The sequence below is a fragment of the Cydia fagiglandana genome, chromosome 2, assembly GCF_963556715.1.
Source record: "Cydia fagiglandana chromosome 2, ilCydFagi1.1, whole genome shotgun sequence".
NCBI classification, from domain to species: Eukaryota; Metazoa; Arthropoda; class Insecta; order Lepidoptera; family Tortricidae; genus Cydia; species Cydia fagiglandana.
This window is the reverse complement of record NC_085933.1, coordinates 8,238,294-8,250,666: the sequence shown is the minus strand read 5'-3', so window position 1 is coordinate 8,250,666 and position 12,373 is coordinate 8,238,294. Positions and strand designations below refer to the sequence as shown.

Sequence of the window (12,373 nt, the reverse complement as noted above, 5' to 3'; positions counted from 1 at the left end):
TATGTAAACATCGTTGGAGGTATAGAAACCTTGATATTTGTGATAAAGCAATTTTTGTGATATTTGACCTTGAATAAACTCCGGCGCGAACACGAGGTTTTCTATGACTTTTATCGTAATTTAAAGACCGCCGACACGAAGGTGTGGTTATACGAGTTTCCAGCTTATTATTTGTCATTCCAGGGACAAAACCTTTATTTGACTGGGTAACTAAGGAATCGCCAGTACGACGCTCAGACCGGCACGTTTGCACTTTAGTTCATGTATCTCCGAAACTAATGCAGATCCCACTCTCAAACTTTCCATGTATTTTTGATGGACTATAAGCTACATTTTGAGGCAAAAATAAAAATTTTCAAAAATACCGAACTTTATATAAATTTGACTTGAAATTTTCATTTCCGGTTTTTTGTATGAAAAAAATAAAAAATATCAAAATTGTTATAACTGCAAGATAAAGCAATTAAAATTGTATACAAACCAATATTAAACTTATTTTCAGTTTATTAAATAATAGCTGTATCAGCTTTTGTAAAATGCTCTCCTCAATTTTCGTCCATTTTTTAAATGCTTCCAAACCGGAAACAGTGCCAAATAAAAAAAAAATAAAAGAATGCGTATTTTTAGAATATCGAGTAGTATAATTATTCCAAATTTCAGCAAATTCTATGACCTGACACTTTTTTCGCTGCCCGCTTGGCGTGAAATGCCCCACATATAACAATTGATAAGGCTTTTTTTTTCATGGTTATACTGTTCAGTTTAAATTGTAACAGAACTTATGGCTAGACCAAGTAGTTAAAAGTAGTTTAATTATGACAGCATATTTTCTTTACTTAATTCATAACTGCTGGAGCGAGATTTGTCCCGTGTTGTCAATATTTTCATAGAAAATCCGCGCCAGCTTTCGTGAATAATCACTATCCTAGGGGTGAAATTACCTCTATAATTTCAATATGACAGCTAAAAAGCTTATTTTTCAAATAAGAACAAATAAAGAAACTGCCGTAATTTTAATTTTAATTTGCCCCGAATTTTTTATTTTTATTGTTTTCGCGTTAAGCAAGCTGTTAGTAGGTAATTAGGATGTGATGCCTTACCACGATGGTTGCAAACAAGTACAAGTGCACGCTTGATAGTAAACTACACATACAATAATACAATTATATGTATGTAGTATTCTACATTCTCCAAATATTGCACTCGCGCGGATTGGATCTATCATTATATTTTTCTACCAAGGCGCTGTTTTCAACGAGCTTATTGTATATGTGCATTTATTTTATTGTATTTTAATACAATTATGTTTTGATTTTAGTCAATGAATTTAATGTAAATGAATAAAAATGAACTAGAACAAATTCCACTGTAAGTATAAATATTATGATTGTGTAAAATTATAATTTAACATAATTAATGTGGTGCTTGTATGAAACCATGTTTGTCAAACATTATTGTTGTTTAATATTGTAAACATATTGTAAATATATATATTCTATTGATAAACAGATTGACATTAATAAGATTGAATTACAAAATTAATAATCATCTAAATGTTTAATTTTTATTATATAACTTAAATTTCTATATCCTCTCCAATTATTTCGAGTTGGGACTTTACCTACGGTTGTAGTATAACTATAGGATTCCTTACCTTCTCTACACTTTACATTTTATTTTTATTTTATTTTATTTTATTATGGCATCAAACAGTCATTACATCAAAAGATACAAAGGATGGATTACAGAGAAGACAAACAGTGCCGAAGTTTACAAGTGTTATTGTAGAAACAGTTTAAGGCGGCGTATTGTAAATCCAGCGGGATCCACACTAACCCCCTTATTCATAAACGTTTACTAAAGTTGACAAGCCGATAATAAGCGTTTGTCCCATTTGTCCATCATATCAATACGTCGGAAAGGGACAAACGATTATTATCGGCTTGTTAACTTTAATAAACGTTTATGAATAAGGGGATAAGCATATTTTGCCATTAACCATCTTCAATCTAATTAGATACGTCCAGCATATGTTCCAATATGTGCTCCATCGCCATTGGGTTGTCTTCGGGAATCTTAAACAAAGAAACTTATTATAAAGCCTCTGCATTAATGTATTCTTTTAAAAGCCCATCATTGTGCACACTAGCGCCACTGCTGTTGCAAACTAATTTTTATGTTGCTGGATTCGTCGATCTATGAACTCAAAACAAAAACGGCCGTTTTAACTTTGGACGCAGTGGCGCTAGTGTGCACCTTGATGCCTGATGGACTCTTTACACTGTAACACAATAACATACATATGCTCAGACTAACAAAATGTATACAATATTTACCCAATGGCCAGCTCCGAAGACCGACCAGAAGCTCAACTGTCGGGATTGTTTAAAGAAGCCATTCCTGAACCCTCGGATCGGCTGTCTCTTCGCTTCCTTCAGCTCTTGGGCGCCGGGCCACTCTAACTTGTGAACCCAGTTCGATGCACCTGCATTAATACCTACATTAGACAATAGTTTCATGGCCTCACTTCTTCTCTTCACGCAAAAGGCCTTAACGATTTTTGGAATTTAAGCATGGGCTTTCATTTCAAAAGCTTCGTTTCATAAAGGCCTGTGCACACCGTCTGCGTTTGCGTGACGTGCACGTGCGCGTGCGGCGTAGTAGTAAACAGACCCTTATGAGAGACGGCACACCACTTGCGTGACGTGTGCGTGTGCGGCTCCAACATTGTAGCGCACGTGCACATCACGCACACGCAAATCGGTGTGCACAGGCCTTTCATGTTGATTTATTTTGATAAAAATAATCATTTATGTCTATGTGTCTGAGCAACAAACAGTCGGTATTTAAGCTTACCAGCTAACGGTGTCACTACGTCCAGGTTTCCATTGTAAACGGCTACCTTTAGCTTCGTGCTATTTAAAAGCATTTCTACTGAAATAAGAAAAAATCTAATATTATTTTGGGTAAATTACTCGAGTAAGTAACTGAAATATTTCTTTTAAATTTTTCTTACAGAATTTAGTAGACGGCACGAAAAAGTTCTTATAAAGCGTCGTAAAAACTTTTTCCGAGTGGTAGTTCCACTGCAAATCTTGATTCACCACGTGAGACAGCATTGGCTTCACATATTTATTCACTTTCACTGCCAACTTATCTAAGGCCGGGTACGGGCTGACTTGATTGATATTATTCATATTTATGTCCATTGCACCTTCTCTGTGAAACATTACGAATAATATCGAATCTAGTCTCAACGCTTTCATAAATTCACTTTTGTCTATAAACATACTCATGTCCTTCACAATCTCTTTGGCGCGTAAATACGTGTTCTGGTCGATGACACCCTGTGAGCAAAACATTATTGTCTTTAAAACAAATACCTAACTTAAAATAAAGTGTAGCTACACTTTATTACTAGTTTGGAACATAAACACCGCATGCTAAGATTCAAACGCGAACGATTAATTCCTTAAAACTTTAAGTCGTTTTATAATTTTAAACGCGATATTTTACCGACTTTCTAAAATAATTACCTACTTACCATGAGGTACAAGAAATCCGGTTGGACCAAGGTACTTTCCCTTGGCGACACCCATCCGCTTCCGATGCCTATGCCTTTGAAGTTCATTTTGAGACGTTTCTTTTCTATTGCCTGGAATTATTGTCGAATAATGATGGTTCAAATGTTCAATTCCGCCCTTTTGTAATCCCTATTTTACCCTCATAATGCGAATTGAGTTATCTGCTAAGACCAATATGCTAGAGCCAATGACAACTTCGTAACACTATACAGCTATATTTACAGAGATTATAATATAAACGGATTCCCAGCATATTAGTAGCTTCATTTCATCTAGCCTTAGGATGTCTCACAATACGGCTATAATGAAGGTACTTTTAAGGTATCCTCAAAGATAAGCAAAGCTATTCATACCGTGTGAAGATAATATCCCAATCTTGGACTTAACTTGCCACCGTAACTCTGCCCAAACAAATATGTTGGAGTTTTGCGGAATGTTTTATGATTCTTGAAAAACGCCTTTATTACTTTTGATAAGTCCATTGCTGAAAACAATAATTAGGCAAGTTCTTTTATTATATTTGTCGTTAATTGTTATAGGTAGGTACATAATTACGAAAATATACTATTTGGCGTAAACACATTGGTACCTATTGTCATTTATGTTAGGTACCTATGAATATTATGATATTATGAACGTTGTTTTCGCACGCAATTTGTCGATCTTTTTTTACGCAAACCTCTATTATATTTCTGTTAACCTCCAAATCACCCGACGTGCAACTATCTATAATTCTTATGTTCATTAACTTATGTATAAGAGAAATTAGATATAATTTATACCCATTTCTCGATCAGTCTTCACAAGCAGGGAGTCATTGGTGGCGTAGCTGAACCCCGTTCCCACGGGATGGTCTATTAACAACACATTTCTCCCGTTAACCTGAAACATTGTTCGTTTTATTGCCTTTAATGGGGCCTTTAGTTGCCCATCAACGAAATCTTCCAAGCCTCGAGATGAGTCTTCAATTACCGTAATATTTTCTCGTTTGGTGTTAACACCAAATAATAACCTTCATATCAACATTTTGCGTTATTAGGTGCATCAGTAAGGATATATTACGAGCAAATGTGGCCACAACTTGCCTTAGAAACGAAAAAAAAACACACATGGAAATGCAATATCCATTTAAAGTAACCAGTTGGTTTACACTCCTGCTTAAATATTTTTGATTTATTTAACATTCAGCCAGCCAGCAAGCAAGCCAACAAGACCCTTAGTTCACAATTTGTATGGTATCTATAGGTATTGGTTGAATAGGAGCTAGGTAGTAAATTTTCTGCGCGATTCTTACCCAGGTATGATTCCGTGGCTGCATTTCCATATCTAACGGCCCAAACTCCGCGAAATTGCCTATACCGGTGGCAGCCAGGCCCGGCCCGCCTTGCACCCATATTACAAGGGGCTTCCGATAGGCCCCGTCGGTAATTCCATCTGCGTAGTACAGCCAGTAAAAAAGGAATGCCCCTGGACGCACTTGGACATAGCTTTGGAAACTCTTCCACGGTCTATTTTTCAATGATTCCAGATATGGGTTGTATTCCGTATGAAAAGCTGAAACGGGTAATTGTTGGGATAATGCGTCGCAAATAATGGCCGCAAAAGAGGTTTTCATGTTTAGTGATTAGGATTTTTTTCCTGGTACATTTTCAACGGTATTGCGAATATTGTGATTCAACTAATAAAATTATCGGACTTGGTGTTACCTCCACTCGGAAATTGTGGAACAGTTTTGACAAAAAGCTACATGTTATAATATATGTGTCTAAGGGCCACTTGCACCATTCACTAACCCGGAGTTAACCGGTTAATCGGTGGAGTAACCATGGTTACCAGTACAATTTGACATTAGGTTAATGGTTTAACCGCTTAACCCCTGGTTAGTGGGATGGTGCAAGTAGGCCTAAGTAGTTAGCCAATCACATATTAAGTAAATATGGTTAAATTGAATAGACGTGTTTTAGAAAAACAGACGTTACAAATTAATTGTTTTTGCTGAATCAATTAGGTCTATAATATTCGATCGTGACAAAATTCATCTCTGATGATTTAAATTTTCGTTCAATACATAAAAAAAATTACCTCCTTCGAGAGCCAAGGTGAAAATAACAAGCACCGGTAACCACAACATTGTAATTATTTTATTTATTTTTAATCAACTCCGTATTGACGGAACACAATAGCACTGACACTCGGTGTAAAACACATGCGAACTTTTGTGTCGCTCAAAAGCGTTTACAGTCGTCAGCCACCACTCGCGGTGACATCACATTCACACTTATATTTAATGAATTAATGAGGTAAATGAACATAAAAATTCACAAACACCATTGCCAGCTCTTCGTTAAAATGATGTATGTCACGCGCTCCCCATTAGAGACGTGTGGGATGATAGCCGAGACGCTGGATTAGCTGAAACCCACGGCGAGCGGCTACACCGACTAGGTAATACACTTCGTTTACACCTTAATCAAGATTAATATTGAAAATGATCGCCATGTAGGACCGATACGCTTTGTTCCTGCTCGTCTCAGCATTCAAGCAAATGACGTATAATGTGAAAGGTTAAATGTTGGTATTTCTGCTAGACTCTACAACAATGAAAGGTCAGGTCACCCGCATGAGTGTTTCGGCTCTACAACAATTACCTTACTTAACTACGGGAAATAAATAACAGTCGCAACTAAATCATTTTTTAAACAGTAGATCAATGAATGAGCCTAGTATTCCGTCGTTGTTGAACATTCTGGGTCTGTCCGTAACCGGCCTGGTGTATGTTGGCTCGGTGGGTCGCGGTGGGTATCGCGTGGGGTATGGGCGCCTCGTGGCGGTGGTGTGGTCGTCCGGCCTGGTGTATGTTGGCTTGGTGGGTCGCGGTGGGTATCGCGTGGGGTATGGACGCCTCGTGGCGGTGGTGTGGTCGTCCGGCCTGGTGGTGGGCCGCGCGGGACGGTGACCCACGACGTGCCCCAGCGGACCTCCTACGATGTCCGGACGATACGTCGAATGGTTCTCGTAAGCACCCTCGTGAACGGGTTTCACATAGTCTGAAATCATAAGATTTTATATTTAGAGACCATCTGACAAGGCTTTTACAGTAGACCTAAGCAGAAAGTTATAATAAATGACTTTAGATTATTTTGTTGGTTGTACTTTCATTGTTTCGAGATTTACGCGATAGATAAAAGTATGAAGATATATAACGTACGAGTAGGTACGAGTAAAAGAATTATACTTAGTACGAATAAATCTGCTCAAGCTAGTTTTTCTTGTTCACAGTACAAGGACAAAATAGTAAAAAAATCCTGAAAACTTGAATAACTACTGACGGTTACAACGAATACAAGTAGGTACGAAGTGAATATATTATTTTACCGTACATGAACATTATTTTATAAAGATTAAATATTATGCGTTATTACATATTAGTATATAATAAACATAATATATTCCCTAATAAGTAATTCTCGCCGTTCTATTTGCAAGCTGCTGCCGTAAGTAGAGTAACGAGTTTTGCCTTTCAAGGACTGCTCCGAGTGGGCCTGGTCCCTTCGAGGTATTCTAATCTTTGTTTATTAGCCTGCTGAACTTATAACTCATTGCCTTACTTTCAATTCTAGCACGAATTTGTAATACTTAAGTAGTACTTCATTGTTTACTTGTCTTAATAATATTTGTGTCGGACAGGTGTCAAATATTTCCATTAAGTAGATAGGTGTACATTCTAGGTAGTACTTTATGTAGCATCTTTTAGGGATGAATGACAAAAAAGGCACTTCAGAGCATTTGCGTAAATATAATAATTTTTAAGAAAAAAAAACCGACTTCTATGGGGGCCGGTGAAAGATTATTGTAGATGGTATAGGTATACTATGTAGAAAAGGAGGTAAAACCACCCACTTTTCTACTAGCATTTCGCTTCTGTAAGGGTCGTAGTTCTAGCCTAACCTAACCCACTTCTCTGATAGCAGTTCGGTTCTGTGAGGATCGCAGTTCAAACCTAACCTAACCCACTTAACGGCGCATGCGGTGCGGTGTACGGGGGTTTAAGCGGGAGGGGCTAGTAAGATTGGCATCATCATACTTATATACTTACACATTTTATGGTAGGTTATCATAGTGGTTTATTTAGTTAAGGTATCATAGTGGTTTTCCGGGTCAAGGTCCGGGTCCGAGTCCGGGTCCGAGCCCGGGTCCGAGTCCAGGTCCGGTCCGGGTCCGAACCGGATCCGGTCCGGGTCCGAACCGGATCCGGGTATGAGTCCGGTTCTGGGTCCGAGTCCGGGTCCCAGTCCAAGTCAAAATCGAAATTCGTAATCACCAAATGTGTACTATGCGTTGTTGAAGAGTTCTATTCTGGTCATCATCAGCAGTTCCATTTCATCTAATGCGACAGTTTTTAATGTAAATGCTTGATTTTATGATGAAAATACAAAAAAATCTATGCGTATGCCTTTAATATTTGAGGAGTTCCCTCGATTCCTTATGGATCCCATCATCAGAACTCGAGCTTGACAAAAATGTGGCTTAAAAACTTAACTTGCTTAACAAACATAACGAAGAGGAAAAATCGCCAAACGTGAACTATGCGTCGTTGAAGAGTTCTGTTCTGATCATCATCAGCAGTTCCACTTCATCAAATGCGACAGTTTTTAATGAAAATGCTTAATTTTCTGATGTAAATACAAAAATCTCTATATGCATGCCTTTAATATTTGAGGAGTTCCCTCGATTCCTTATGGATCCCATCATCAGAACTCGAGCTTGACAAAAATGTGCATTAAAAACTTAACTTGCTTAACAAACATAACGAAGAGGAAAAATCGCGAAACGTGAACTATGCGTCGTTGAAGAGTTCTGTTCTGATCATCATCAGCAGTTCCACTTCATCAAATGCGACAGTTTTTAATGAAAATGCTTGATTTTTTGATGTAATTACAAAAATCTCTATACGCATGCCTTTAAGATTTGAGGAGTTCTCTCGATTCCTCATGGATCCCATCATCAGAACTCGAGCTTGACAAAAATGTAGCTTAAAAACTGAACTTGCTTAACAAACATAACGAAGAGGACAAATCGCCAACCGTGAACTATGCGTCGTTGAGGAGTTCCGTTCTGATCATCATCAGCAGTTCCACTTCATCAAATGTCACTTTTTTGGATGTATATGCTTGATTTGATGATAAAAACCCAAAAATCACTATATGTATGCCTTTAAGATTTGAGGAGTTCCCTCGATTCCTCATGGAACCCATCATCAGAACTGGGTTTTGACAGAAACGGGACCAATCTGTATACATATACATTCAATCAAAAAAAAAATTTTCAAAATCGGTCCAGTAATGACGGAGATATGGAGTAACAAACATAAAAAATAAAAAAAATAAAAAAATAAATAAAAAAAAAACATACAACCGAATTGATAACCTCCTCCTTTGGGATTTGGAAGTCGGTTAAAAATAAATGTTATGTCCACTCATCCCTTCATTCTTCACTCAAGAAAGAAGGTATAAAGGCGTGGGGCCATCTAATTCTTCTTGTTATTCCTGAGATAAAACGACAGTTCGATTGCCCCAATTTCCAATCCAACTGGGTTTTTAGTAGGTATTCGGCCTATGAGCAGAGCTTACGTCGGTACACCAAAGCGGCACACGTCTCTTGATCTTGATCTATCCTGATCTGCGGTACAGTACAGGCACCGGAAGAAGCAATTATCATTATTACATTGAGTCGTCTAAAAAACCACATATACAATGTACATACCCGATGGTTCTTGCTGCACCGGCGGCCGGTAGTGATTGTTGCCGAAATATCCGCCCGACCAGTACGGCGGCCCGGGCGTAGGCAAAGGCTTGTACGTCGGACGCGTCGGCGGCGCCGTCGGGACCTGCCCAGGTCTATTCAATAAACCCCCAAAGAAGAAGCGGTTGTTGTACCCTTGATGTGTGTTTGGCTGGTTGACTGCAAAGTATCAAATAAGAACTTTATTTCGCATTTATATCGATTATACATGTACTGGGTCGCGTGCGACGCTTTATACATATTTATAGCCTTATAACGTAGACGTCTTGCAAAATAATACTAACTGTAAAAAAGACTTGGCACTGAGTATGCTAAAGGGGATTGTTTATCGTCGCCGATTTTGCAAACTTTCTTAGGTAGTTTTGTAATGTTATTATGCCATATACAAAATTTGTATATGGCATAATGCACATCTGTATTTAATACAGATGTGCATTGCACGCTACCTACGTAAAACAGATCTACTTAAATAACTCACAACCTAAACAGTTGAAAGTACGAGTTTCTGAAACACATATTTTGAGTAGTCAGAGCTCCAGATTTTTTTTTAACCAACCCTGAGAGGGTAAAAATCGGGTTGATTGTGTTTTTAACGGCTGCTAGAGTCTAATAGTAACTTTATAACTTTTATAAATAAGTTAAATGCTATCTAATTATAAATTCAACATACACATTCGAGAAACAGCACTTTTTAAACAATGACTCACATAAAACAAATTTACTACTAATTACTCTGTTATTAAATCACAATACAAGTGATAGTAAATTGGAAGAGTCTTTAGTTACTTGTGCAGGTATTTGGCGGTAAATAAAAACAATCAATGAGACAAAAATCATCCTATCATCATCATCTCAGCCATAAGATGTCCACTGCTGAACATAGGCCTCCCCCTTTTTTGGGGGGTCATAATCGCCACGCTTGGCAGGCGGGTTGGCGATCGCAGTCGAGTACACCGAATTTGAGGGATGCTGCTGCCCGTCCACCGGTGGTCTTGGACGTGGTTTAAGTACATACCCGGGTCCTGGACGTAGTTTAAGTACATACCCGGGTCCTGGACGTAGTTTAAGGACATACCCGGGTCCTCCTAAAAATCATCCTAAGCACCACCTAAAAAGCCATGATACTCACGAGAACTCAAGTCCGTTTCGTCATAGTCCTCGATGTCGCCACAGTCGTCTGGATCGTCCTCCTGCGGCCGCTCTTGCAGCGCGCTCAACTGGTCGAGCTGCGCCCCGCCAGGGCTCACCAAATCGTAAAAGGCCCCACCGAAGGTTCGGGCTCCATACTGCCCGAGATATGGTGACCTTTTGTGAGGTGCTATTTTATTTGTCGGACATCGCACCGGCTTTACTGTAACCCCTTGTAATGGCGCGAAGGAAATTATAACCTGTAGATAAAGGCCTTTTATTTTTATTGTGTTCGGATTTAAAGTTCCTTATACAATAGGTTGCATAATATTCTCCCTAGCGTTGTCCCGGCTTTTCGTTCGGCGCGCTAAAGCCGCTCTAAGAATTGGGGCGGGCACTAGTTTTTAGAAAAACCTCTAAACCAGGGAGAATCTATAGGGATAAGGTTGGTTGGTTGGTGGTATGTTACGATGTTGTACTCGTATTTAACCGAAAAGCGACTAATAGGTATATATTTCTTAGTTTTCGTACATACATTCCATGAAACTCTACTATCCAGGCTCGAAGCAACGGTTGGAACGCACGACACTTAGTATTTTTACTAATTTGGTAAGTATTAATTTTTGATAATATATTGGTTTAACATCCTTATTTTTGTATAAAAACGTACACAGCCTACAAAACACAAATCCCTTTCTTGCTTTGGGGGCAGTAAAACGGATGCACTTTACCAGATAAATAACCGAGGTACTATACTGACCAAAATCACTCGGAGGCTATATATTTTTGCTTCCAACGACATGTTTTATTTATAAAAGTTATTATTTAAAAAAAAATAACACTTCGGTTCGACGCCCGCCGGTGGTCTGAACGCCGAGCAACAATCCGCATTACCATTCCTTGGGCTCCCACGCGCGTGGAGCGAATGTGTAAATCCTTGGGCAACGACCGCTCCTTTTATGTTAAATCATAAATTGCCATCCAACTAAAATTGCGAATACGGGTCAAACGATGTCAACATGGTTTTGTTTCACAGATGACTTTTTATGGGACTTTAATTACATCCCTAATTACTCTAAATATTAGCATCAAACTTTACGTAGGTACCTACAGTCAGCAAAGGTCATAATTTTCCTAACTGAACATAAAGCCAACATATACAAGATAACTGTCCTATATCTGACTGTACTCAGAAAAGTGAATATATCTATGTATACCTACCGGGTGTGGCCTGTAATATGAGCAAAAAATTTAACTGTAGGCTGTACTCCTCATTTCTCCTCATTTTAATTTCATTCACTTTAAAGTTTATTCTAAGACGCAATGTATTGCGAATTTTGTTTAAGTGATTATATGCTCTTTGTTTTGTTATGTTTAAGGATTGACAAGTAACGTCAATTACAATGATAATATATGGCGTGGCGATGGCGTCCATTGAAGATAATATTTATTTTGTATGAAAAATAGGGAGTCTACTTAAATACTTCATAATTTTTCAAAGTTGTTGAACAAAAGTGTCACCTTTTGAGGAGTACAATCTATGTTCAAATTATTTGCTCGTGTTACAGGCCACACCTGGTATATATTATGTTATAATTGTACTAACCATGAACTGTTATTCTGGGGCCAACACCGTAAACGCAAAAAAAAACCGCTGTTGCGTACATTTTGGCGAGTTATAGAGTTATGTATGTGGATGTTATCTGCGGAGCATCTGATTTATTTCTGACTGCTCAAAAATGGTGTTAAATACGGTTGCACAAAATATCTATAGATAGATAAATATCATGCTTATAAATTAGTGGCGCAACTGGCGCACGAGGGAGGTAAGTATACGGCAGCTTGACAATCTTTATTAT

General features: G+C 38.3%; 2 protein-coding genes across 3 annotated transcripts; both read right to left on the bottom strand.

Annotated features, from left to right (window-relative positions):
- Window positions 1-1,550: 1,550 nt before the first annotated feature.
- Window positions 1,551-6,026, bottom strand: LOC134675164 (uncharacterized). 2 transcript variants are annotated; one of them, XM_063533356.1, is made up of 9 exons: window positions 5,667-6,026; window positions 4,879-5,138; window positions 4,367-4,466; window positions 3,545-3,655; window positions 3,293-3,347; window positions 3,017-3,219; window positions 2,857-2,934; window positions 2,337-2,485; window positions 1,551-2,075 (listed from the first exon to the last, which is right to left on the bottom strand). In XM_063533356.1, the coding sequence occupies exons 1-9, from the start codon at window positions 5,713-5,715 to the stop codon at window positions 2,010-2,012; spliced, it is 1,071 nt and encodes a 356-aa protein (XP_063389426.1). In that variant the 5' UTR covers window positions 5,716-6,026; the 3' UTR covers window positions 1,551-2,009. The 2 variants fall into 2 exon arrangements, with proteins under 2 accessions (XP_063389426.1, XP_063389421.1); XM_063533351.1 differs by adding an exon at window positions 3,938-4,068 and having other exon boundaries at window positions 3,017-3,347; window positions 5,667-6,018.
- A 92-nt stretch (window positions 6,027-6,118) lies between these two features.
- Window positions 6,119-11,392, bottom strand: LOC134675173 (uncharacterized). The gene is made up of 4 exons (XM_063533370.1): window positions 11,275-11,392; window positions 10,516-10,774; window positions 9,348-9,545; window positions 6,119-6,631 (listed from the first exon to the last, which is right to left on the bottom strand). Exons 1-4 carry the CDS (start codon window positions 11,314-11,316, stop codon window positions 6,273-6,275), a joined length of 858 nt encoding a protein of 285 aa, XP_063389440.1. The 5' UTR covers window positions 11,317-11,392; the 3' UTR covers window positions 6,119-6,272.
- Window positions 11,393-12,373: the final 981 nt, after the last annotated feature.

What these genes read in the sequence shown, in the direction of transcription:
- LOC134675173 (XM_063533370.1), bottom strand. Translation starts at nt 11,316, where the DNA reads ATGTCGTTGGAAGCAAAAATATATAGCCTCCGAGTGATTTTG. An exon ending in ATAGCCTCCGAGTGATTTTG is followed by an intron (nt 10,775 to 11,274) that starts GTCAGTATAGTA and finishes CTTTATCTACAG; the next exon opens with GTTATAATTTCCTTCGCGCC. An exon ending in CGAAACGGACTTGAGTTCTC is followed by an intron (nt 9,546 to 10,515) that starts GTGAGTATCATG and finishes GATACTTTGCAG; the next exon opens with TCAACCAGCCAAACACACAT.
- LOC134675164 (XM_063533351.1), bottom strand. Translation starts at nt 5,715, where the DNA reads ATGTTGTGGTTACCGGTGCTTGTTATTTTCACCTTGGCTCTCGAAGGA. An exon ending in TGGGATATTATCTTCACACG is followed by an intron (nt 3,656 to 3,937) that starts GTATGAATAGCT and finishes CAATAATTCCAG; the next exon opens with GCAATAGAAAAGAAACGTCT. An exon ending in TCTTCGGAGCTGGCCATTGG is followed by an intron (nt 2,076 to 2,336) that starts GTAAATATTGTA and finishes TCTTTGTTTAAG; the next exon opens with ATTCCCGAAGACAACCCAAT.